This window comes from Lutra lutra, chromosome 10 (assembly GCF_902655055.1).
Source record: "Lutra lutra chromosome 10, mLutLut1.2, whole genome shotgun sequence".
Lineage (NCBI taxonomy): Eukaryota > Metazoa > Chordata > Mammalia > Carnivora > Mustelidae > Lutra > Lutra lutra.
In genome coordinates, this window is record NC_062287.1 from 100,121,000 (window position 1) to 100,148,954 (window position 27,955).

Here is a 27,955-nt window from a genome sequence, read left to right on the forward strand (position 1 = left end):
CTAAGCCAGAACAGTGTAGCGATCTCCCTAATAAGCCAAAATTTTGCTAATAGTTTTGAATGTTGGAGGAAGCTCATTTATTAAAATATCCTGAATAATAATGTATATTTACAGTGTATCTGCCTGGTCTCACTTGCTGTTGGAAAGAATATGCTGATGATGGATGCTCTAGGCGTGGGGTTGCTTGTAGTACATGTTTAGGCTCACATTGAGGCTGACACTAGTTCCAGGCAAAGCTAGGAAGATGGGACAGATAACTCATCTAATTCTGTTGCAGCTCATGTCTGAATCTCGAGACTATTCATTTTATGTGCCTATGCCCTTATTTCCTAGTATTGCCCAGGTTTTCCTCATCATAGGAAAGGGCTTACTTCTATTGGTCCAGAAAATGTGTTATTTTCATTGTATCATAGAACGTATTTTGTATGGAGCCATTGTTGGTGATTATGAGATACTTCTGTTCCTCTGTGTATATTCAAATCAGTTACATATTTATAATTTTATAATATATAATGGAATGATGTAAGACACATTAATAAATAGCTAATGAAATGTTAATTAATTAAATTTAATTGGTAAAATAATATATGTTGGGAAAAATGTCAATAAAAGACCTACAAAACTATTCCTGAAGGCAGTATACCCTTCGTGGAAGTTTGATGGAAGCTAGATGATTATTTCAGAAATAAGAGTCTGTAATGCATTCTCAAGCATTAGGTATATGGGATAGACTAGATACATTATAAGGTTTATTTCCACTCTTTTTTTTTGTAATTTATTTTCAGCGTAACAGTATTCATTGTTTTTGCACTACACCCAGTGCTCCATGCAATATGTGCCCTCCTTAATACCCACCACTTAGCTCCCCCAACCTCCCAACCCCCACTCTTTCAAAACCCTCAGGTTGTTTTTCAGAGTCCATAGTCACTTGTGGCTCACCTCCCCTTCCAATTTACCTCAACTCCCTTCTCCTCTTAAATTTCATGGGTATTTAATTCTGTATAATGCCTAGAAAACTTTGAATATATAAAAAATTAATATGAAGATTTATGCGGCACCATTTGCAATGCCAAGTGATCTTGATCCTTTGTATAATTCTTAAAACCATAACAAAGTTCTCTGTGTTTCTTTTCTGCCTCTTTTCCTCCTGCTTTACACAATTACTTTTGGTCTCTAAATTTATATTTCAGTTCAATAGTAATAATACTAATGAGGGTTAAATTTTAAACAGTAGAATGATTAATATGTTTTATATACCAGTGGTTCCAATAATTTAGCAGGCATCAAAATCACCTGGAGAACTGGTTAAGTCAAGAACTGTGAGCCCCATCCTAGAGTTTCTGATTCCGAAAGTTGGTGATGGGGTTAGAGAATTTGCATCCCTAACAACTTCTCAGTCGCTCATGCTGTTGCTGGTTTGGGGACCATACTTTGAGATTCACCATTCACAGCAGCCTATGAAGCCTCTTCTCTCTTCCTCTTTTCCATTCAGTTCTACTTTTCAGAACTAACTGTTGGGTCTTTATTCAACAGGAATCATGATGTAATCTGAAGGAAATCAAAGTCTCATACCCACTTTTATTCTCTTGGGATTTTCAGAATATCCAGCACTGCAGGTTCTACTCTTCCTGGTTTTCTTGTCTATTTATATGGTCATCACTGTGAGAAATTTGGGCATGATAATAATCATCAAGATCAATCCAAAACTCCACAAGATCATGTATTTTTTCCTCAGTCATTTGTCCTTTGTGGATTTTGGTTTTTCCACCATAGTTACACCTACATTGTTGGAGAACTTGATTGTGGAGGACAGAACAATCTCCTTCTTTGGTTGCATTATGCAATTTTGCTTTGCTTGCATATCTGGAGTAACAGAAACTTTTAAGTTAGCAGCGATGGCCTACGACAATTTTGTGGCATTTGTAACCCCTTGCTGTATACTACCATTGTGTCTCAGAAGCTGTGAGCTCTGCTGGTGGCTGGATCTTACTCGTGGAGTATAGTGTGTTCCCTGACACTCACGTATTTCCTTCTTGCATTATACTGTTGTGAGTCTAGCATCATTAATAATTTTATCTGTGACCACTCTGTAATTGTTTCTGCCTCCTGTTCAGACCCCTATATCAGCCAGATGCTGTGCTTTATTATTGCCATATTCAATGAGGTGAGCAGCCTGATGATTATTCTGATGTCCTATATACTCATTTTTTCACTGTTCTGAGGATGTCTTCTGTAAGTGGGTGCTGGAAAACCTTTTCCACCTGTGCCTCCTACCTGATAACCATCACCATCTTCCACAGGACCATTCTTTTCCTCTACTCTATCCCTAATCCTAAAAAGTCTTGGCTCATAAAGTGACTTCTGTGTTTTACACAGTGGTGATTCCCATGCTGAATCCCTTGAGTTACAGCCTTAGGACCAAAGACATGAAAGATACATTCAGAAGATCAGTTGTCCCAAAATAGCTTTGTCACTCAATATAATATTGTTAGATTCATTATTTTATTTCTGAAAAAAACCTGATTTACTATACTAGAGATTGTTCAATTCTTATTGGGCAGTTGATGATTTAAATCACTTTTCAACAGGCTATTAGTTAATATACTTATAGCAGTACATTTTATGACTATTGATATTCTGTGCATTAATTTTAGTGAAATATCTCCAGGCATGTAAACCAAAATTAAAAAATAAAATTATTCGATTGTATTATGTAATATTTGTAAGTTATTTTAGAATATTTTATCACTTAGTGTCATTGTATATGTATGTTTCTAAAATAAAGCTAATTGCCCACTCATCAAATACGTGCAGATCTAGAAAGTTTCCTCTAGAATTGCAATCAGGCTGCTCCTGTTCTGGAGATCGCTTTAACAAGCGTTCCAGCTCACTGCACCTTATACAGCATCAACATTTTGCTATTCTTAGATCGAATGGCAGAAGATGACTTTTATTCAGGAAAAATTTATTTATTTATTTATTATTTTTATTTTTTAAAATATTTTATTTATTTATTTGACAGACAGGGATCACAAGTAGGCAGAGAGGCAGGCAGAGAGAGAGGGGGAAGCAGGCTTCCTGTTGAGGGGAGCCCGATGTGGGGCTGAGGCTCGATCCCAGGACCCTGGGATCATGACCTGAGCTGAAGGCAGGGGCTTTAACCCACTGAGCCACCCAGAAAAATTTAAATGGACCCAAGCACATCTGGTTATTCACATTTCAGCAAACATGTCAACATAATTCAACGGAAAAAGGATGCTTTTCAACAAGCATTGCAGAGACTGGATATCCAGATGGATAAAGAAGGCTTAACTCTTATCTCACACCACACACAGTTATTAACTTGAATTCAATGAAATGGATCACAGTTCTAAGCATAAAAATTAAACCTAAAGAATTTTAGAATAAAACACAGAAAAAATATAGTTTGAAATTTGAGGTGCAATTTTTTTTTTTAGATAAAACACAAAAAGGATGGATTCTCAGAAAACTGATAAAAAGAACTTCATCAACATAAAATTTGTTATAAAAGTGTTTTAGTGGTAAAGGATCTTGATAAAAAAATAAAACTGTAAACCACAAGCTGGGAATAAATATTTTATATATATGTATGTGTGTGTGTGTGTTTGCCACATATATGTGTGTATACACATTTGATAAAGAATTTGTTTGTAGAACATTTTATAAAAAACTCTTTACGCTCAAAACTGATAGACAAGGGGTGCCTGGGTAGCTCAGTGGATTAAGCTGCTGCCTTCGGCTCAGGTCATGATCCCAGGGTTCTGGGATCAAGCCCCGCATGGGGCTCTCTGCTCAGCAGGGAGCTTGCTCCCCCCCACCCCGCCTACTTGTGATCTCTCTCTCTCTGTCAAATAAATAAATAAAATCCTTAAAAAAAAACCCAGATAGACAAATAATCTAGATAAAGGTGAAATCTTTAAGCAGACACTTGACAAAACCAGACATACAAATCATCTATAAACATATGAAAATACAATAAACATTATTAATCATCAGTGAAATTCTTCTTTTTTTTTTTAGATTTTATTTATTTATTTGTCAGAGAGATAGAGTACAGGCAGGCAGAGTGGCAGGCAGAGTCAGAGGGAGAAGCAGGCTCCCCTCGGAGCAAGAAGCCCAATGTGGGACTCGATCCCAGGATGCTGGGATCATGAGCTGAGCCGAAGGCAGCCACTTAACACACTGAGCCACCCAGGTGTCCCAATCATCAGTGAAATTCTGACTAAAATCACAGTGAGCTACCACTGAACATCAATATGAATGACCAAAATAAATGACTGAAATGCCACATATCAGCGAGAATGTGGAGCAAAGAGAATGCTCACACATTTCAGATGGGGATAAAAGGTAAAATGAGTTTGAAAACAGTTTAACAGGGTCTTCTGAAGTTATGTGGACACTTCCCACACACCTGGACAATTCCCTCTTTAGGGGTTCATCCATGAGAAATGAAATCCAACGTACTTTAACTTAAGAGAAATTGTTCTTTATTGCATATGAAATAATACAGGGAATGGAAGAATAAGAAAAGCAGTGTGTAGAGGATATTTTTGCTCTTTTATGAACTTTTTTTTTACTTTGTTCCTTTAAAAGCTGATTTTTAGGGGCACCTGTGTGGCTTAGTCAGTTAAGCTTCTACCTTTGGCTTGGGTCATGATTCCAGAGTCCTGGGATTGAGTCCCACAGCGGGCTCCCTGCTTACCACAGAGACATCTTTTCCCTCTCCCTTTGCCTGCTGCTCCCCCTGCTGGGCTCCCTGTCAAATAAACAAATACAATCTTCAAAATAAATAATAAAATAAAATAAAAAGTGATTTTTCTAGAAGGAGTAGCTTTGCTTTCATAATAAGTTTTTTCTATCAGCCACTAAAAGGTAAACAGGAGATGGCAGGAAAGATATGGGAAGTCTTTGTCACTTTAACATAGAGGAATTTATATTTATATATATAAATGAAGTATGGTACTATATAGATATACTAGTTAATGCATGTAAATCTTGTCTTGCATTGTGCCTTTGATGATCTTCTCATTGTCCCTTTGATGACTTTCTTATACCAAGACTTTGAAAAATGTACTGATGAGGTATAAGTGTTCTGATGTAATTGTCCTTTTGAGAATCAAGGTAAGGGTACAATTTGTTTATAACAGAATGGTTTTCATATTGTTATTAATTCTGAGAAAAGACAGACATGCATATATGAGTAAATTGTCAGGTCAGCCCAAGAAAACAGTTATTTTTGGCTTTAAACAGGGGAAAATTAGAAGAATGATTTGTCATAATGGTCCTAGAAAGCTTACTGATATAAAAGGGAAAAGAGAGGTATTTCAGAAATTAGCAAAGAAACCATTAAAATCAGCCATCCTGTGATTCATCCCTGTTACTCAAGAGTGGTTGGCTTTTGACTGAGACCTAACCACAATGTGCCTCCCTCAGATCTCAAAGTGTGCAATGCTTGTGCTCCCCCTGCCTCCCCAGTTTTGGACTTTAGTTCTTTCTTCTCCTTCCCAATGCACCCTAATAGCCAGACAAACATTGTGAGAGGGGAGATGGGAGATGGTCAAGCCTTTGTGAGAGGTCTCAACTCTGGTGAGATTTTTAATTATTTTTCTTTAAGCACCATGAAATTTCTTTTTTTTTTCCTTTCTTTTTTTTTTTTTTTTTTTTAATTTGACAAATAGAGATCACAAGTAGGCAGAGAGGCAGGCAGAGAGAGAGAGAGGAGGAAGCAGGCTCCCCGCTGAGCAGAGAGCCTGATGCAGGGCTCCATCCCAGGGCCCTGGGATCATGACCTGAGCCAAAGGCAGAGGCTTTAATGCACTGAGCCACCCAAGTGCCCCAGCACCATGAAATTTCTATAGGGCATTTCAATCTGCCTCTCTGGTTTAGATACCCAGCCTCCCACAGCACTCTAGAGCACAACAAATGCCCAATAGGGAAAATGGGTCATGAGTTTAGGGTTTCTTTAGTTTTCAATTTATCACTAAATTCTTAAATTGATCAAATAAATGTCTCTTGTGTCCACAAAGCACTGCTAGATTGTTTTCTCCATATTGTCCCTCTGCAAGGGCCAAACGTGCTCAGCCTGTGCCCAAAACCAACAAAAATGTGATTGTGAAGGAAAAAGCTGGTGACTGCCAAGAAAAGAAGCCATAAGAAGATTTCTTCAAGCAGAGGGAAAACAAGTAGATCTTGGGAAATAACCACAGACCATGGAAAACTCAACCACATAGTTGCCCTTGGCAGAGGAATATGGCTTAAAGCACATAGTAGGGGGCGCCTGGGTGGCTCAGTGGGTTAAGCCGCTGCCTTCGGCTCAGGTCATGATCTCCGGGTCCTGGGATCGAGTCCCACATCGGGCTCTCTGCTCAGCAGGGAGCCTGCTTCCCTTCCTCTCTCTCTCTGCCTGCCTCTCTGCCTACTTGTGATCTCTCTCTGTCAAATAAATAAATAAATAAAAATCTTTAAAAACCTTTAAAAAAAAAAGCACATAGTAGGCAATCATTGATTTGGCAAATGTATTATTTTCCTTTCTAATAAGATTTATTTATTTTTGAGGGAAAGACAAAAAGTAGGGGGAGGGGCAAAGGGGGAGAGGGAGAGAGAGAGAGAGAATCTCAAGCAGACTCCCCACTGAGCAGAGAGCCCAGGGTGGGTCTTCATCTCATGAACCTGAGATCATGACCTGAACCTGAGATCATGACCTGAACCAAAACTAAGAGTTGTATGCTTAACTGACTGAGCCACCCAGGTGCCCCCCCTTTCTAATTTTCAAAGGAAATCAGGAACAATTCACATTTCCTAAGTGCAGAGATGCCAATGGTGAGGAGCAGGGAGAGTATGGAACAGATGCTAGTACAAGTGGGAGAAAATGCAGACCCCTGTGATTCTGGAGAAAGGCCACATCATCTAAAATAAATAATTCTACTCTTTGTGATAAAATAGCCTCGTTTTGTTAGGGATTCCTGGTAGTGTCTGGCAAGAGTTCTTCAGGTTGTCAGGGGCCCAGGGGAAGTGTTGAATGAATCTAACTGGGTGGTATTTGGGCAAAGTAGAACCAATGGATTGCTTGACATCCACTGGTTTTAGAAAGAAACATACTTCCAAAATACGTTTGTCAGTTTTCAGAATGTATGGACACAAAGAGATTATAATATTCAATTATGTTAATATAACCTTGGAAGAATAGATTGACCATATTTGGAAAAAAAACACAAATTAGTTTCAATGAAGTAAATCAGTGTTTCCACAGAACAAAAAAAAAAAGATCATTTTGTGTTAAATGAAAAGGCTAGAATCCAAATTATGTTGTTTATACATCTCAAGAAAACACATTTTGCAGAGAAAAAGAGGAAAATCACACGGCAAGTGCTAACAGCAGTTATCTCTGAATGGTTGTGTATGAGATAATTTATCCTTCCTGTGTTTACTGTAGTCACCATATTTTCTAAGTCAAATTGTATATTTTCTATAATTACATTTTAGAGGAAATTCATGAGGTAGGTTTGATGAAACATTGTCTCTAGTGATTTGGAAGAAATTACATTCCTGTAAAATGCAACCCAGGCTAGAATTCAATCTAATTTCTGAGTGTTTTGATGTCAAAAAAAAAAAAAAAAAGGTTCACTACAAATTCTCTAGGGCCTAAGTCCCTGAGGTCATGGAGTCATACATAAACCCAACACTTTGTTCCTAGGGCTCAGATTCTCCCTCAGATTCTCACTCACCTAGGACTCAGATTCTCACCCTCCCTCTCACGCATGTCTGAGTTTTTCTAGATACTAAGAAAGAAATATATTCCTGTCACATTAATTAAAAATTATAGTTTACTGCTGCAATATTTACAAACATCTTAAGATTTGAATTCTAAAGGGGAACTTCCTTGGATACATTAATAAGAGGAACAAGATCTTCAGGTGAGTTGGTCTCAGACTGGCTGATCTCTTTCGTGTCATCTTTCATTTATATGGGGGACATTGAAGTCCTACAGTCTTTGAGATAGGGAACACTCTTCGTTAGTCTAAATGCCACAATATCTCTGGAGACCATCTTTTGGCAAGCTCACATTGTTGAGCTTTGATTTCTTCCCCCTTCCCTAGGTAGCGTATCATCCTGATTTTAAACTTGAGGATATCAACCATGTGTCTAGCGTAGTGTAGTCACACTGAAAATTTAAGAGGAATCTTATAATATCTGAGATTGTCCTCAACATCTCAAGATCTTATAGAAGGATAAGAATAGTATGTATAAAGTAACAGTAAACACAACAGATTGTGAAACTTTGATTTCCTGAGAGTAATATCTGTAGGTATACCAAGAATGTGGAAAATATTGCTGGAGTGAAAAGAGACAGTTTCTTTGTGATAATAGTTTTCATTTAATTCTTCATATATTGCAAGTGTGGCATCAGCACACCATAAAAAAAAAGGAGGTTATTTCAGGTCAAAGAAAAGAAAAACCAAATAAGCCACAATAAATGAGCATGTGCTGTTGATTATCAGTCAGGAATCCTGGCTTTAAAGAAGGTTGGATGCTAGGAAATGGCTAGGGTCAGGCTTTAGGTAAAGCTAAGCAGAGACACTGAGATTTGATAAATTACTCCAAATTTGATAAAAGAACTCCAAGTTTTCAGAGCTAATGACTGTCCCAATAGCCACAGTAATCACAGGAAGAAGAATTTGATGTTCTCCCAGTGCAAGCTAGCAGCGCTAAGGGAATTTGGCTGTGCCTTGGCTGCTATCGTCCGCCAGAGTAATGATTGCAGTTTGCTAGGTCTCTGCATGTGCCAACCTGAGATTAGATAAGGAAGACAAGAAAGAGTCAGACAATAATGAGAAAGTGAAGGGGGAAACAGAGAGAATTTACTGAAGGACAGTAATTGTCAAAATAAGATGAAGAGTGTCAGAAGAAGATTCAGGAAAGAAAACTGGGCTTCCCCATGTGCCCCAAATGGCACCCACATGTCTATTGCTGCCCACTTTGGCCCTTGATTCATTTTTTATATTTTTAATAATATAAGGGTTGAAAATAATATTAATTAGTCACCGCCCTAAGAATTTTTTTTGCTATGTTTAGAACATTTTATTAAAGTAAAAAATTGTTAGAATTAAGTGAAATAGAAAAACATAGTAAATATTTACAAAAACATTGATAACACTACTCAAGTCACACACATGTAAAAATGCAGAAATGTTTTAAAAAGTTTGTAAATTGATAATTATGGAGATTTCTCAAAATGGATATAACCGCTCACTGCTGAGTATGGATGGCAATGATGTAAGATCTTTGAGTGAAGGTTGCCCCCAACTTTTTTGCAATCCAATGGTCCCTAGAAATTTGATCTTTGGGAGATTCAAAGTTGGAGACAGCCCGAGGGGACAAGTCAAGAATTGAGATGGTCACAACACTAATTTTCTTCACCCTATTGACTGTGTTGAGGTTATATGGACACAGCCAGGCTGTTTTTCTTCAGCCTCTGCTAGTATTCAAAAGGATATGAAGAATATGAGCAATTTCTCATTGCCTGAGCAAAAATTCAGCACATAAAAGGCTGAGTGCGGATTATTTGTACTAGAACCATAAAGTCCTATCTGATGGAAAATTACCTATAAAATGAAGGTAAAACAGAATTAATCATGCTCTATCTCATATTTTCTGAAAGTAGGAAAGGAAGCAGAGGAGACATTTATAACAATTTTAGCTTAATGAGTGGTCAATAAACTATATTATGCTGAAGTGACCACACAACTATCTCCAGAGCTCAGAAGAATTTAAAAGCAGATTCTAAAGACAAAAGAGAAGACACTCCAAACATAGACAAAGCAGAGAAGAAAACAATGCCCATGAGGTGATCACTACCTAGACAGTGTTATAAAACAGTAATAGATACCTGGGCTTGACATACTTCCCTTTGACGGTTCTGGATTAAAACTACCTTCCCCAAACAAAATTCAGAGGAGAAGAAATTAAGGGACTCAGGTAACTCTAAAACCAGTCTTGGGCTCAATATGACCATTACTTAAAATAATCACGTTTTAGAACAGATCATCTTCATCTGATTCTTCGAGGTACTTTATAGGTTTCTTTGCCCGTCCTGATTTGGCCCGAGGAGCCACAGCTGAGTCTAAGTCCAGATGGAAGAGTCATCCCCCGAGTGACCGTAGAGATGAAAGCAGAGACAGAAAAGAAAATTAAAAAGAAAATTAAGAATGAAAACACTGAAGGGAACCCTCCAGAAGACAGTATCGAACCAGAAGGTCTGAAACAAAGGTTGGAGAAAAAACAGAAAAGAGAACCAGTTACCAAGACAAAGAAGCAAACTACATTGTCATTTAAACCAATCAAAAAAGGAAAGAAGAGAAACCCCTGGTCTGATTCAGAATCAGATATGAGCAGTAACGAAAGTAACTTTGATGTCCCTCCACGAGAGATAGAGCCACGGAGAGCAGCAACAAAAACCAAATTCACAGTGGATTTGGATTCAGATGACGATTTCTTGGATTTTGATGAAAAAACTCAAGATGAAGATTTTGTCCCATCATCAGATGTTAGTCCAGTTAAGACCAAAGCTTCCCCAAAACATGCTACCAAAGAACTGAAGCCACAGAAAAGTGCCATGTCAGTAATGGACGTTGATGTTGATGATGCCAAGGACAGTGTACCACTTCCTCCAGGTTCTCCTGCTGCTGATTTCTCAACTGAAACTGAAATCATAAACCCTGTTCCTAAAAAGAAGGTGGTGGTGAAGAAGACAGCGGCAAAAAGTCAGTCTTCCACCTCCACTACAGGTGCCAAGAAAGGGGCTGCACCAAAAGGAACTAAAAAGGATGCAGGCTTGAATTCTGATGTACCTCAAAAGCCTGATCCCCCCAAAACCAAAACTCGCCGCAAAAGGAAACCATCCACGTCTGATGATTCTGACTCTAATTTTGAGAAAATGATTCCTAAAACAGTCACAAACAAGAAATCCAAGGCTGAGAGTGAGGACTTTCATCTGGACTTAGAATTTTTTTTTTTAAAGGTGAGAGTGTGTAAGTCCACATCTCCTGGATTCCACAATTTTTAGACTCTGTGCTAAGTACATGAATATCATTTCCTAATTTAATGCTTGGACACCAGTGCAATATGTATAATTCCATCATTATTATTGACAAAATTGAAGCTCAGAAAATTTGAGTCAGTCACCAAAGATCACATAATAAGTGACAAAACCTGAAATTGAATTTAAATCTAGGTTTCAAGCACATGCTTCTTTCATTAGCTCTTTGTCACTTTCCTACAGATTCTTTTTCTGCACGTAGAAAATATATTTTCAGGAGTATTATCAAATAGCAGTTAGCTATGAATGAAATAATAGTTTCTTTCTACCTTGTTCTGGTCAGATAAAATTAAAATAGTGTCTTTGTTTATGAGATTCATGCTAATAGGGTTTTAAAAAAAATCTAAACATTTCAAACATGTATCTATTTTTATTGTTGAATGATTAAAGATACGTTTTTTTAGGTTTTATTTATTTATTCATGAGAAGCATACAGAGAATGGCAGAGGGAGAAGCAGGCTCCCCCCTTCAGACCTTGATCCCAGGACCCTGGGATTAGGACCTGAGCTGAAGGCAGAGGTTTAACCAACTGAGCCGTCCAGCCTCCCTGATTAAAAAGACTTCTGTGGTTATAAACTGCTTATGAATACAATATGCTTTGGTTTCTCAAAATAACAAGTACAAATAAACAAAGATTATATGACTCACAACGAGATAATCACATATGTAGCTTTAATCGAAACCAATGTCCCTACTAGAAATTTATAGGGTGATTATGTAACCATAGGTGTTTATTGTCATATTCTCTAGCTTGAACAAAACACATTTTAAGTTAAACTTCAATTCAGATACTCTATGAGTATTTAATATTGTGTATGTTTAGTAGTTACCAGGTTAAAAACTAATACAACATTAAAAGGTATAATTATGGAATCTAGAGGAGTCTGCTGAAAGCATCCATGACACTAAGTGAGAAAGTAGTTAAGTAGGAAAGGAAACACAGGAGTGAGGGAACAGCATGACACAAAGGCAAATATATTTATTTTACCAGGTTGTTACATTGTTTTTGGAACCCTGAGGGGATTCTTGTCTCAATTGGATGGAATCAGTAGAAAGTTTACGGATATGCAGCTAGGGCTACGTTCTGTCAACATCTTATGGTGGCTTCTAAAGGCTGTCTTTCCTATAAGTTTCAGTTTGAATATCCCAACTCGAGAGATACTATTGCCTCTAATGTTTTACTTCTGATTCTTCCTTTATAAACTTGATTGCTAAATTTATCTTCATGGTTATGTCAGTACTCTGAAAATACACAGATCTTCAGAATGATGGAGCTGTGAAAGATATGTGTTTTCTACAACAATGTACAGTAATTCTCCATCTGTTCCTGAGCTTAATTTGTGCTCTGTCACTCAGGATCAACTTCTGTACCCAGCTCATCACTAATAAGCTGTGTAACTTTAGTCAAGTTCCTGACCTAATACATGCCTCCTTATCCTTAAGTAAAATATGAGGCCACTTATTTTATAACAGGATATAATAATATCCTGTTATTTGAGGATCTGAATCAATATATTTTAGTTTTAGCACAATGCCTGCCACATGGTAAATGTCATAGTAATGTGCTATCATTATTATCACTGTTACTATTTTTATTTTATTTCAGGCTTTTCTCCAAGCACAGTCATGTTGTTAGCAGAAGGAAATCAGAGTACTGGAGCCACGTTCACCCTGTTGGGCTTCTCAGAATACCCACACCTCCAGATTCCTTTGTTCCTGGTTTTCCTGACCATCTACACAGTGACTGTGGTGGGGAACCTGGGCATGATCATGACCATTAGGGTCAGTCCCCAACTCCACACGCCCATGTACTTTTTCCTCAGCCACTTGTCCTTAGTGGATTTCTGTTATTCCACCACAGTCACACCCAAACTGTTGGAGATCTTGGTGGTGGAAGACAGAACCATCTCCTTCATAGGCTGTGTCATGCAGTTCTTCTTGGCTTGTGTATGTGCAGTGGCAGAAACGTTCATGTTGGCCGTAATGGCCTATGACCGATTTGTGGCCATTTGTGACCCTCTTCTCTACACGGTTGTTATGTCCCCAAAGCTGTGTATATCCTTAGTGGCAGGGCCATACATATGGGGTCTAGTTTCTTCCCTGACCCTCACCTACTTTCTCCTGACATTATCCTTCTGTGGGTCTAACATCATAAATAACTTTGTTTGTGAGCATTCTGTCATTGTCTCTGTCTCCTGCTCTGACCCCTATATCAACGAAATACTTTGTTTCGTCATCGCCATATTCAATGAGGTGAGCAGCCTAGTCATCATCCTCACAACTTATATTTTCATTTTTGTCACGGTCATAAAAATGTCTTCTGCCGGTGGGCGCCAAAAAGCCTTCTCCACTTGCGCCTCCCACCTGACTGCCATCACCATCTTCCATGGGACTATCCTGTTCCTTTATTGTGTACCCAATTCCCAAAACTCGTGGCTCATAGTAAAAGTAGGTTCTTTGTTTTATACAGTGGTGATTCCCATGCTGAACCCTCTGATCTATAGCCTCCGAAACAAAGATGTGAAGGAGAGTGTAAGGAAGTTAATGAATCACTCAATACGATTTTGTCGGAGTTTCTTATTTCAAAAAGAGATTTGATTTATTTTATTGAGAATTGTCCGATGTTTCTAGTAGAGATGATGGACTCAAATTATTTAGTCAATTGACTGAATTTTAAAATCTTTGGTTGTAATAAACCAGTTATTTGATTATTTTATTTCTATTCACCCCAAAGTTTGGTAAAAGAGCTATGAATCATATGTGCAGTAACATAGTATTGCAGATTGAATAGAGCCCCCCACCCCCAAATATCCATGTCCATCTAAGAAGTTCAGAATGTGACCTTATTTGAAGATAGGATATTTGTGGATGTAATTAAGATAAGGTTTGAGATGAGATCATGCTGGATTAGGTCAGGCCCTAAATCCAGCAAGTATGTCCATATACGAGACAGAAAAAAGGACACACAGGGAAGGCTATGTGAAGATTGGTGTTTTGTTACTACCAACCAGATGGCTCTAGGAAGATGTAAAGGATTTTCCCCTAGCAACATCAGAAGGAACATGACACTGACAGCACCTTGATTTCAGGTTTCTGTTCTCAAGAACTATGAGGTAATGTATTTCCACTGTTTTAAGCCACCACATTTGTGGTAACTTACTACAACTTTTCTAAAAAACTTATTTAACAGTAAATATCAGACCATAACATCCAAGTCTCTGGAATTGCATATTGGCATGGTACATCATTTTAAAAACATTCTTCAGTTCAGGGCACCTGGGTGGCTCAGTAAGTTAAGCCTCTGCCTTCAGCTCAGGTCATGATCTCAGGGTCCTGGGATCAAGCCTCACATTGGGCTCTCTGCTCAGCGGGGAGCCCGCTTCCCCCACTCTCTCTCTTTCTGCCTCTCTGCCTACTTGTAATCTCTCTCTGTCAAATAAATAAATAAAATCTTTAAAAAAATGAAAAATAAAAAATAAATAAAAATAAAAACATTCTTCAGTTCTATGTAAGAGAATTTTAGGGTTAAGGAGAAATTCTGAAAACTGATAAGTAACTAAGAATGAAAATATGGAAGATTAGCAATGACTCTGGAGGCACTTTTTCTAAGATCTGGCCAACTTCTTTGCTCCTTCTCTTGTACTTTTATTATAGTATAGGAAATGATGTGAAACATGATGACTTTGAATACCAAATAAAAATTATTTTACACAAGTTTACAAAAGGATTACCACAGGGACCAAAACCAAAAAAATCAGTTGTTTATCTCACATGTCTCACAACCTGGTGTATCAAAACTGATTTTGTAAATGCTATTTACTAATAGAGTGAATATTGTAATACATTTCAAGCATAGTTTGTATAATTCCAACTTTGCTTTTAAAGGTTAATCTTTAGTTAATTACACATTTTACCTGCTGGCATAGCTTCATCTGCCAGACAAATATGGGATGGTTTTAACTATTTTGACTGAAATGTTCTCTAAAATTGATTATTCGGGGCCACCTGAATAATGGGTGGCTCAGTGGGTTAAGCCCTGGCCTTCAGCTCAGGTCATGATCTCAGGATCCTGGAATCCAGCCACTGTCAGGCTCCCTGCTCAGCAGGAGATTGAGGGGAATCTGCTTCTCCCTTTCCCTCTCCCTCTCCCTCTGCTCCTCCCTGGCTTGATTCCTGCTCTCTTTTCCTCTTCCTCACTCTCTCAAACAAATAAAAATTTAAAAAAATTACTTATTCATTTGTTGGTCTTAACCCACTGACTGAATTTTGAAAAAAATCAAAATGTTCTCTGTTTCTTTCTTGCTAATCATTATTTGTATCACACAAGGTTCCTAGGATATGCACAGTATAGATATGCAACATCGTTACTATAATTGAATGATAATCACATCTCCAAGAGCAAGTGTGTTTATCTTAAATATGACTTTTTAACTTCATCTTATGCTGTAAAAGTAACACAAACCTTTGCCTTACATGCGAAAGTAAACAATTGTAAAACATAAAATAAGTAAGTATCCTACTTTTAATTTTCCTCAGTTATAAAATTAGAGATTCCATATAACTTTACCATATTATTCTGACCAATTACTAATATACTATATTGCATACTTTCCAGATAATGCAACTCAAGGTTTGTTCACTCTGGGAAATGAAACAACTTTCTGTTTTAATTCTACCAGGAAGGACTGCATGATTCTCTTTCTCCATGTCTGTGCAGTATTGTGTTTATAAAGGATACAAAATATATATACTTCCTCTTCCAAGACCTTTATGACAAAGTAACCATTATCAATCATTACCCTTCAGAACTAATCGATTTATTACATATGCTGTGGTACATTGGCTTTTGAATGGAGAAAGGGTAAATTATCTTTAGACTTAGGTTGTTTGTGAATAAAAGAGGAAAACGGGTGATCAGCAACCATGAAGAGAAAGGCAGAAAAAATATGTGAGTTTATTCACTTATTTATTTTTAGTTTAGTGGAATGTCTAGCCAAATCACCAGAATTCCCATTAAACCAAAAGTATCAAAACCAGCGATTTTCAAACTTTATTATTCACACAAATTATCTGAGGTGCTATCAAGTGCTGATTTGGATGCAGTGGGCATGTGAGGGGCCCAAGATTCTCCATTTCTAATAGACATCCAAGTGATGTTGGTGATCCAGGCATTGGATCAGACTCTGGGTAGCAAGACTTTAACCAACAGATTTTATTTTAAATGAAGTTGAGTTGGTGTGGACTCATGTCTATGTGTGAAGTCCATAGAGCACCTATAGAATGAACTTGTTTCTCTTTTCTTCCATTGACAACAATTTGAATAATTATTAAAATCATTTTGATCATGTTAAATAAAAGATTTTAATTATGAAATTTTAGTAACTGCACAAACTTTATAACAAGCACAATTTTGTAAATATATGAAACACTTAAAGAAATAAAGTTTTCATCATTCTTGTGCTCCTTATATACTCTCCTTCTAAAATTCTTCTGAATCATTCAAATCTTTGCAGACAAATTTCCTGCAAGAGTGAGCCAGGTGAAGAACAGCAGGATAGGAAGTCAGAAAGACAGGAAGCATGATCAAGCAGAACTTTGTAGTACATTTTAAGAGCTTTGGCTTTTATTTTGAGTGAAATGGGGGAACACCACAGGGGTTTACAAGAGTGATTTGATCTAACAAAAATTTTAAAAGAAAAACTTTGGCTGACGTCGAGAACAAGCTGTGAGATGAGAAAAAGGGTAGAAAAGGTAGAAATTGTTTAGGGGTCTGTTTAGTGGACAAAACGTGAGGGATTCTATTGTTCTCTCTTGTGTCATAAATCACATGCCATTCTCTCTCTCTAGAAAGAGAGAGAATCTTAAGCAGGCTCCATGCCCTAGCGTGGAGCCTGATGTGGGGCTTGATCTTACAACCCTGGGATCATAACCTGAGCTGAAAGCAAAGTGCCCCTGACTGCAGGATTCTTCTGCCGGTCTCACTTTGGCTCGTCATGTGGCTGCAATCACTTGGGAGGTCTGCTGGGGCTTAAAACTGTAAATGAAGTCACTCTTTTGTTGGGTGACTTGGTGCTGACCTGGCTGGAGTGCCTCAGTTTCTCTCACAGTCTCTCATCTGCTGGTAGGTTACACTGGCTTCCTCATATGGTGACCTCAGTACAGCATGTAAAGACTGGAAGAAGAAGCTGTAAGGCGTCTCCATGCCTCTCCTCCAGAATCTACTTGCCATCATTCCCACTGCATTTTTTATTTGATTATTATTATTATTTTATTATTTTTGGAGGGGGTTAAAGAAGTCACACTTCCAGCTTCATGGATCCATCGCTGTGTTCCCTAGTAGAAACATTACTCCTCTAAACTACAGAGGCTCATGGTTTCTTACTGGAAACAGAGCCACCTTCATTTCCACCCTGGACCCTCCAGTTCTGGGTCGCACAAATTATTGGAGAAAAAGCAATGTTTCCTGGTTTCAGATTTAATGCACACAACACATTTTGGAGGTGATTCTTCTATCCCTATAAAGTATTGACAACAAAGCTAGCCCATAATCAAGTATAAAAAAAAAAAAAAAACTATTCCAATGTTCCAGGCATACTTTTTTGAATTTTCTAAATATTAGATGAATTTTCCTTCAATGCTGTTTTTCAGGAACACCCCAGGGCAGGACTATAGAGCTATAATGGTGTGTGTGTATTCGTATATGTGTGTGTGTGCGTGTGTGTGTGTGTGTGTGTGTGTGTGTGTGTGGTGCCAGCATGCTGCGTAGAATCATCTGAAAATAAGGCCCAGAATTTTCTTCCATATATGGGTTGTCATGAGGCTACAAGCTCAAAGCTTTGAAGGAGAAAGCAATACAACAGGAGTATGGACTGTAGGTATCTGGATCACTTGCTCCTGCATTCACTTCTGTCTTCAGGAACAGGAGTGCTGTTATGTTATGTGTTGGTGAGTCAGAAAACATCCAGTTTGTGATGACGGGTGTGGACTGCATGGTAACTTGGTAGCCTATTGTCAGATCATTCAATCTCCAACAGGGTCCATGAATAAACCAGAAGCTCTTTTTAAGAAGGTGAATACTTATTTGCAAAGGGAGTCAATGTTTTGCTTTAAAATCCCAAAAAGTCTGATTTGTAATTCACTATAAAGTCTCATCCAAAATTCTACATAATTCGTTATTTGCAAATATACGCCAATGACAATTACATATGCTGGGTCATATGGCCCAAATAGAGCAGCAGCTGGCATGGAGGACTGGACTTAATAGAATTTTCTCTTGATCTGGGATGTACTCAAAATGGACAGACTTTTGGGTAGCTTTGTAGATGGGTTTTTGTAACTTGCCTAAAATTAGTATATGTGCCCTGCAAAATCAAGGAGCCCACTGAATTTTGGTGTAGATGAGGCAGGATTAGAGAAATAATACCTCACCTTAGTTTTATTCATTCAGGGGGCATTTTAATTACCTGCCACCAAAGCCTGGTAGTCAATTTGAAGCTACAATTTTTCATGTAATTTTGAGGAAATTTTAATCATTAAAAATTGTACATGACACATGGCATTTGCCTTAATTACCTGTTTTGATGATTGTGAGGAATGAGTTGCTTGTGATTCTCCAGAGTCTGAGTCCCTAGGGCTAAAGTGTTTGATACAACAGCCTTGGAGGCCCAGTCATACTCAGCGTAAGGAGAAACAGGGGGGTAGTGGCCTGTTTCTCTGTAGTAGGTAAGTTTATTCAGGTTTTCTATGAAACTGTGGGATTATTATTTTCCTGATATGGTAGTCTTCTTTTATTTTACTTTTCATGTTAAGTCACAGTAAATGCTATCCAATTGTGAACCCAACAATATTAAAGAAAGGTTAATCCTCATGGAAATATTCAGCTTTAAGTCAGTTTCCAGCCATTTTACAAAGAATAGAATGAACTTACCACCTGGAAATGGATATTTATTCATTTCTTCTTTAAATGCACCTGAAACTGGCATTTAAACTTTCACAAATGAGTTGGTTTTAAGAGATTCCTACCTAATAAATCTTGGGAACCACAGATTTATATACATAATGTCTGGGCTCTAAAGGAAACTAAGCCTTCGGGTGTAAACCTAATAAACCTCTGTTCAGAAATCAAAAGGAAGCATTGTCCTTCTGAACCCCTCAGGAGCTAATCCATTCAGCGGAGAGAAGTAGCCTTTACTAAACAAAAGGTGTTAAAAGGTGTTAAAAGGTGTAATGCTGATTTCCTAGATTTCTCTAATATTTTGCTTTGACCTTAGAATAGAAACATATCTTCTTAATGAGTTTATTGATTTGTGTATACAAGCAAGTTATCATAGCAATGTAAGTTCTGGGGCAACCATTGCATGTTTTTTAAAACTCTTTCACTAGTTTATGCATTTATATGCAAACATTTACTCTCAGTTACATACATGTTACCCCACTAGCTAATGTGTGAATGTATGTACTGCAATACAGTATTTTTTTTTCTTTTTTTAAGATTTTATTTATTTACTTGTTTGAGAGACAGTGAGAGGAAGAGAGAGAGAAGGAGCATGGAGAGGGGCAGAGGGGGAGGGAGAAGCAGGATCCCTGCTGATCAGGGAAACCATTGTGGGACTTGATCTCAGGATCCTGAGACCATGCCTGAGCTGAAAGCAGACACTTAACTGGCTGAGCCACCCAGGCACCCCTGGTAATTATTTCCTAAGGAAACACGAAACGCAGTAGAAATTCAGAGACATTTCAGAGATTCAACTCAGAGACCCAGTTATATCCTTAGGAAATCTGCATGAGGCATGTTCTGTATGGAAGGAACTAAGACTGGTAACTCTAGCTTCATTCTCTTTCTCTCTCCCCCCCCATTTGTGTGTGTGCGCGTGTGTGTGTGTGTGTTTGTATGTACCATAAAGCATCATGTATTTTTGTCACTAACTCCCCAAAGCTTCTCTTTGACAGAAACAACCTCTTCCTGTACCCTGCCCCCCTCACCGCCTTTCGAGGGCACTGTGGTGATGGCGGTAAGAAATCTGAGTGTGGAAACAACCTTTGCCCTCCTGGGTTTCACTGATTACCCAGAACTTCAGATACCTCTTTTCCTCGTGTTTTTGATCATGTACATTATCACTGTGGTAGGAAATCTTGGGATGATAGTAATCATCAAGATTAACCCCAAATTCCACACACCCATGTATTTTTTTCCTCAGCCACCTTTCTTTGGTCTATTTTTGTTACTCTTCCATCGTGACTCCCAAGCTGCTTGAGAACCTGGCCATGGCGGATAAAAGCATCTACTACTTTAGCTGCATGTTGCAATACTTCCTGTCCTGCATCGCTGTGGTGACCGAATCCTTCCTGCTGGCAGTGATGGCCTATGACTGCTTCGTGGCTATCTGTAACCCTCTGCTGTATACAAGTGGTCATGTCCCAGTGGCTCTGTGCCCTACTGGTGTCTGGCTCATATCTCTGGGGTATATTTGGTCCCCTGGTACTCCTCTGCTATGCTCTCCAGCTAAACTTTTCTGGACATAACATAATCAACCATTTTTTCTGTGAATATACTGCTCTCCTCGCTGCCTCGAGCTCCGACATATTCATTCCCCATTTGCTGCTTTTTGGCTTTGCCACTTTCAATGAGGTGAGTACACTACTGATCATCCTCACTTCATACATTTTTATTTTTGTGACTGTACTTAATATCCGCTCTGTCAGCGGGCGTCACAAAGCCTTCTCCACCTGTGCCTCCCACCTGACCGCCATCACCATCTTCCACAGGACCATCCTTTCCTTCTACTGTGTGACTAACTCCAAGAACTCCAGGCACACTGTCAAAGTGGCCTCTGTATTTTACACAGTGGTCAACCCTATGCTGAATCCTCTGATCTACAGCCTGAGGAATAAAGATGTGAAGGATGCCCTCCGGAAATTAATAGACACAAAAGTCCCATTCCACTGAACTAATCTCAACAGATGTTTTTAATCCCAATGAACAATGGTAACAGAGGCTTGTAAAACCTTTAGCATACATTTGCACGAGGTTTTTTAAATGACTTTAATGTTACTATATTGTGAATTGGTAAGCTCAAATCCCCTGAAGATGCAAGGTAATTCTAGATTTTGATTCATAAAGTTTCTATTTCTTCAAATTGCCTAAAAGCAAATACATAAAATATTACAAAGCCCAAGAGATGATTCTGTGTGGGGAATAAAGGTACTAAAGGATCATGTTAACTTGCCATAGAAAATGCCTTTCTGATTTGTTACTTCATATGAAGACTAGTTACTTGTCTTTTTTTTTAATTAACATATAATGTATTATTTGCTTCAAGGGTACAGATCTGTGAATCATCAGTCTTACACAATTCACAGCACTCACCATAGCATATACCCTCCCCAATGTCCATAACTCAGTCACCCTATCCATCCCCCTGCCAAGCAACCCTCAATTTGTTTCCTGAGATTAAGAGTCTCTTATGATTTGTCTCCTGTCCCAGTCCCATCTTGTTTCATTTTTTCCCTTTCTACCCCCCACAACCCCTGCCTTCCTCTCAAATTCCTTATATCAGATAGATCATAGTTACTTGCCTTTAAAGTTATGTGTGTGTAGTCACTAAAGCACTGTCTTTTTGGGGAGATGCAGATGGATATAATGTGTGATAAAAGGAGAGGGTGCTGATTCTTTTCTGACACCTTCATTCTTTGGGCTTTATGAATTCTATGAATGGATGGTCTTACACTTCAAGCAGGTTGTGTTGAGAAGTACACAGGGCAAGGACAATTATATCTATTGTATAGATAATGACACAGAGTTTCAAGAAACTAGTCTAGAAATGACTGAAATGATTGATCTATGATTAAAGGGTCTCAACTCTGTTGACTATAAATCAAGTGTCCTTTCACGGTATTATCAAGGCTATTAGTCTGAGAGGTCACAGAAGTTCATTTTCTCCTAGATTGTCTGGGACAATCTCTAGAGTCATTTCAATATTCTTTCATTATGCTTGGATAGGATTACTCAGAAGGCTGCATTCTCAGTATTATCAGGTCTGGAAATCTCTACAAGCATTATTTAGTCTAGTTCATATGTATTAGGCCTGGGATGAAGGCAATATATGTTCTATTTGGGCATACTGAAGAATCATATTTCGAAGTTTCTGTTCTAATGTTTATATGAATGACCAAACAAGAACAAATATCTGGTAACAAATACCTTAAAAATTAAATGGTAATAGGAAGACTAAATTTAAAGTCATTATTATTAAAAGCAGTGTCATATTGGGACAAATAGAGAACCATATGAAGAAAAAGATAAAACTAGATCTCTTCCTTATTTCACACACCAAAAGAGAGTTCTAAAAGCAAGTTTGAAACTTGGATTACATGAATATACAAAACTTCTTGGCAAAACAACATAAAGGAAATTAAAATGACAAAACTGAGAAAAAGTCACTACTTATATCACATATAGTAGAGAAGAAAATGACAGTCTTAAAGGAAAGTTGACATGAAATATAATTAAGTAGTCTATATAAAAGGAATAAAAAATACCCTTTAAATATTTGAGGATGGGGCGCCTGGGTGGCTCAGTGGGTTAAGCCGCTGCCTTCGGCTCAGGTCATGATCTCAGGGTCCTGGGATCGAGTCCCACATCGGGCTCTCTGCTCAGCGGGAAGCCTGCTTCCCTCTCTCTCTCTCTCTGCCTGCCTCTCCGTCTACTTGTGATCTCTCTCTGTCAAATAAATAAAATCTTTAAAAAAATAAATAAATAAATAAATATTTGAGGATTTTTTTTTTTTAGCCTCAAACTAATAGAAATACAAAGGATATCTGCCCTGAGGTATCACTTCTCACCTATTAGAAGGACAGAAATCCTAAAGTTTAATGATATATCAGGTAAGTGAATCTGCAGGGAAATAGACATTTTATGCATTGGGGTCAGGAAAATCACATGTTTCACATGATAGGAGCTATAAGCAACCTTACATACACACTCCTCCTCTTCTAACATTGATGGTTCTAGGAATCATTCCCAAAGACAGAGTAGCAGATAAACTGTAAATAATATACTCACTGGCATTATTTATAATAACAACATACTGGATGCAATCCAGCATAAAGGTGGCTGAGTAACCTACATGTCACAATAAAAAGTATCTGGTCATGAAAATGGAAAGAGGAACATTTCTATTTATTGCTGTGAAGGACATTTTCCATGTTCTCCAGTTCATTTTCTTAAAGGAATAAAGACAAGACGTAGAATACTTTTTTATAAGAGGGAAAGGAAACAAAATTAATAAAGATAGGAAGAGGTGAAAGGAAACTTTGAGGAATGTACTTTGTATCTTTTTAATTTTTTTAAGATTTTATTTATTTATTTGACAGACAGAGATCACAAGTAAGCAGAGAGGCAGGTAGAGAGTAGAAGGGAAGCAGGCTCCCCGCTGAGCAGAGAGCTGGACACAGGGGGGTTGGGGGGGGCTTGATCCCAGGACTCTGGGCTCATGACCCCAGCCGAAGGCAGAGGCTTTAACCCACTGAGCCACCTAGGCGCCCCTACTTTGTAGCTTTGTCTTAGGGGAAATTAGACATTGGACATGTCTTAAAAGGCATTATTTAGGTTAAAAGGTAAAAATAAATATTTAAAACTTGAAAACAGATAATAACGAATCTGTTTATAATATCGGAAACATGATCAAATGGTGTAAACATTTTTTCTAAAGGACATTACTTTGAGTATACCTTCCCACTATATACGATGTTTATTTTAGTATACATAAGTAACTATTAAAACACCATTGAAATAAAAGTTATCAGCATGAGGGAAAATTACAGCTCTAAAGTATGAAAAGGTAAGTAAAAAACACTTTTCATCTTAATTTGAATTAGAAATCTAGATAGAAACTACTTTTTTAATTTTAATTTTTATTTATTTATTTATTTTTGCTCTTCTAAATAATACCACCAATAATGACAACTCAGTAGCAATGAGTGTCCTTATTCCCCAAATTTCTCTGAAAGGAAATATTTGCTTTGTAAACAGAACTGTTTTTTTGTTGTTGTTGTTGGTGGTGGTGGTGGTGGTTTTTTTTGTTTGTTTGTTTGTTTGTTTGTTCGTTTGTTTGTTTAGACAAATAGCTGATCTGAAGTCTGAGGCAGAGATTTAATGAACGTTGAGCAAGTTGATTTTCCAGAAAGCAAGAATAGTATTAACAGCTAGTTGGATCATTTCAAAGAGACATAGGAGACAATTTGAAATGGCTCCAACTAGCTTATAGTTGACATGCAAATAAATATTGACTGCAATTAATTTAAAGCCATAAAATGTGTTTAAGCCTAAAAATTAAAATCTAGATACTTAAAAAAAAGTCATTGACTACTATTAAGGGTTGTTGGGGGGTTCAAGGCATTACTCTTAAAACTGGTAAATAGAGAGATAAATATTTATCCTGTCTTTCCTTTATGAATTGTATTTTGGGGTCACCTAATGGTCTATGAGGGGAAATTCAGAAAGAATGAAAGTAGAAAATAGGATGGAATTAGAAAATCACTATCTCTGAGCTCTGAATAAAAATTATGGATCAAGGCAATGGCTTCAATAAGTATTAAAATCATTAAGCAAAATGTTGGTGGGAAATGCTAAAATGAAGTAATCTAGCTAACACTACCTGAATTCAGAGATCACACTGAGAATCACTAGGAGTCAGACAATCATTTAACAGGTGCTTTGAAATTTGATGCAATGGGAGTCATCAGAACCACATATGAAGAATTCTTGCCTAACGGAAACTACAAGAGTGACCTAGAACTAGTAAGATTTCTTGGTGTATCAGTTTTAAAGAGCTGGATCAGGAACAAGTCAAAAGACACCAAACAAAGCAGTAAACCCAATGAGGGACATGCAACATTCCACAAATGGTCCAATTTTTGCACAAAATTACCTGAACACACATACACGTAGGTGCACATGTGCCTGAACACACACACACACACACACACACACACAGAACTGTTACATAATATATGGAACATAATGTTACATAATATACTGTTTTCATAAGAAAGGGAACTTATTTATAACAGCTAAATGTGTGTGGAATTTTTAAGAATATATTTTTGTGAGGTGCTATTTGGCATGGGTACATATTTTCACATTTTTGTTTCCTTGATTATTTTCAAAAAACTTAATTTTTTAAGATTTTATTTATTTATTTGTCAGAGAAAGAGAGAGCACTCACAAGCAGGGGAGCAGCAGGCAGAGGGAGAAGCAGGCTCTCCACTGAGCAGGGACCCCAATGCGGGACTCTATCCCAAGACCCTGGGATCATGACCTGAGCCAAAGACAGATGCTTAATGGACTGAGCCTCCCAGGCGCCCCAAAAACTTAAAGTTTTAAAATTTCACAGATAAGTCTTTTTAAAGTTTTATTGTGTCAGATTATTTCTGCAGACCTGAAATTACTCAGTGGTTTTTTTTTTTTTTTTTTTTTTTTAATGAAAATGTACTACAGAAGTACTCAACAAATGTCATCTGAAATTTTATCGTTCTAAGAAATACCAACATAGTGGCATAAATAGGGCTTTAAAGGACACCCACAGATATACCCAAGTAGCTTTCCTTCTTTTTCATTCTGCCATAAATAATGTCACCCTGAAATATCCAAGTTATAATTTTGAAAGCAGGTTTAGACAGCAGAGAACATCACCTCAACTGCAGAATTATTGAAGATGCATAATAAAACTGAGTGTATGTTTTTTAAAGTTTTTATTTTAAATCCACTTCCATACAGTGTAATTTAAGTTTCAGGTATATAATTTAGTGATTCTACATTCAAATAGACTACCCAGAGCTCATCACAAGTGCATTCATGAACACCCATCACTTACTCACCGCCCTTCCCAGTAACCCTCCGTTTGTTCTCTATAGTTAAGAGTCTGTTTCCTGGTTTGCTTCTTTTACCCCCCAACTGTGTCCCTCTGTTTTGTTTCTTAAATTCCACATATGAATGAAATCATGTGGTATTTCTCTTTCTCTGGCTGAGTTATTTTGATTAGCATAATACCCTCTAGCTTCATCCATGTCAGGATGCAGAGAAAAGGGAACCCTCTTACACTTGATGGGAATACAAACTGGTGCAGCCACTCTGGAAAACAGTATGTAGGTTCCTCAAAAAGTTAAAAATAGAACTACTTTATGATCCAGTGATGACATTACTAGGTATTTATCCAAAGGATACAAAAATATTGATTTGAAGGCGTGCATGCACCCTGATAGGTATAGCGGCATTATCAACAATAGCCAAATTATGGAGAGAGCCTAAATGTCCATTGATTGAAGGGATGAAGAAGATGTGGTATATACATAACTCTGTGGTCAACTAATCTTCCACAATGTGGGAAAGAATATCCAATGGAGAAAAGGACAGTCTTGTCAAAAATAAGTGGTGTTGGGGAAAATGGACAGCCTTATGCAGAAGAATGAAGCTGGACACTTTCTTATACCACACACAAAAATAAATTCAAAATATATGAAAGATCTAAATGTATGTCAGGAATCCATCAAAATCCTAGAGGAGAACACAGGCAGCAAACTTTGTGACCACAGTCACAGCAACTTCTTACTAGACCCATAGCTGGAGGCAAGGGAAACAAAAGCTAAAATGAACTATGGAGACTTCATTGAGATAGATCTGCACAGCCAAGGACACAATCAAGAAAACTAGAAAGCAGCCTATGGAATGGGAGAAGATAGTTGCAAATGACATGTCTGACAAAGGATTAGTATCAAAAATCAACAAAGAACTTATCAAACTCAATATCCATAAAACAATCTAGTTTAGAAATGGCCCAAAGACATGAGTAGACTTTTTTTTTCAAAGAAGATACACAGATGGTTAACAGACACATGAAAAGATGCTCCACATCACTCATCATCAGGGAAATACAGATCAAAACCATGATGAGATAGCACCTCACACCTGTCAGAATGGCTAAAATTAACAATACAGGAAACAACAGATGTTGGTAAGGATGCATAGAAAGAGGAACCCTCCTGTGCTGTTGGTGGGAATGCAAACTGGTGAGGCCGCTCTGGAAAACACTATGGAGGTTCCTCAAAAAGTTAAAAGTAGAACTACTCTATAATCCAGCAACTGCACTACTGCATATTTATCTAAAGGACACAAAAATATAGATCCAAAGCGGTACATGAACCCCAATGCTTATAGAAGCATTATCAAAAATAACCAAACTATGAAAAGATTCCAAATGTCCATTAAATGATGAATGGATAAAGAAGAGGTAGCATATATATACAACGTAATATTACTCAGCCATCAAAAAAAAAATGAATCTTGTCATTTGCATTGACGTGGATGGAGCTAGAGTGTATTATGTTAGGGAAAATAAGTTAATCAGAGAAAGACAAATACCATATGCTTTTACTCATATGTGAAGTTTAAGAAACAAAACAGCTGAACATTTGGGAAGGAAAAAAAAAAGAGGGAAGCAAACCATAAGACACTCTTAATGATAGAGAACAAACTGGGGGTTGATGGAGGGAGGTAGGTGGGGAATGGGCCAAATGGGTGTTGGGTACTACAGAAAGCACCTGTTATGATGAGCGCTGGGCATTACATGAAAGTGATGAATGCTAAATTCTATTCCTGAAGCCGGTATTACACTATATGCACACTATGTGTTAACTAACTAGATTTTAAATGAAAATTTGGGGAAAAAACGATGTGGTATATCTATATAAAATTTTACCATGTGGTACATGATCTTGAAAATTTCAAGATTTTTGTTGTAATAAACCTGACTAGAGATAGGAAGTTCAGTGGAGTGGACATTT

The 27,955-nt window shown here is 37.6% G+C and overlaps 2 protein-coding genes and 1 pseudogene across 2 annotated transcripts; all 3 read left to right on the forward strand.

Moving 5' to 3' along the window:
* Nucleotides 1-1,538: 1,538 nt before the first annotated feature.
* On the forward strand, nucleotides 1,539-2,483 carry LOC125079388 (olfactory receptor 5D13-like; annotated as a pseudogene).
* A 10,259-nt stretch (nucleotides 2,484-12,742) lies between these two features.
* LOC125079839 (olfactory receptor 5D13-like) lies at nucleotides 12,743-13,714 on the forward strand. The gene has a single exon (XM_047693568.1). It carries the CDS (start codon nucleotides 12,743-12,745, stop codon nucleotides 13,712-13,714), a length of 972 nt encoding a protein of 323 aa, XP_047549524.1.
* Nucleotides 13,715-17,930: 4,216 nt separating this feature from the next.
* Nucleotides 17,931-21,062, forward strand: LOC125079840 (olfactory receptor 5D14-like). Its single transcript, XM_047693569.1, is given in 4 exon segments — nucleotides 17,931-17,991; nucleotides 20,066-20,301; nucleotides 20,303-20,521; nucleotides 20,523-21,062. Coding segments are annotated over 4 exon segments (1,056 nt in total).
* The last annotated feature ends 6,893 nt before the right edge of the window (nucleotides 21,063-27,955 follow it).

What these genes read in the sequence shown, in the direction of transcription:
- LOC125079839 (XM_047693568.1), top strand. Translation starts at nt 12,743, where the DNA reads ATGTTGTTAGCAGAAGGAAATCAGAGTACTGGAGCCACGTTCACCCTG.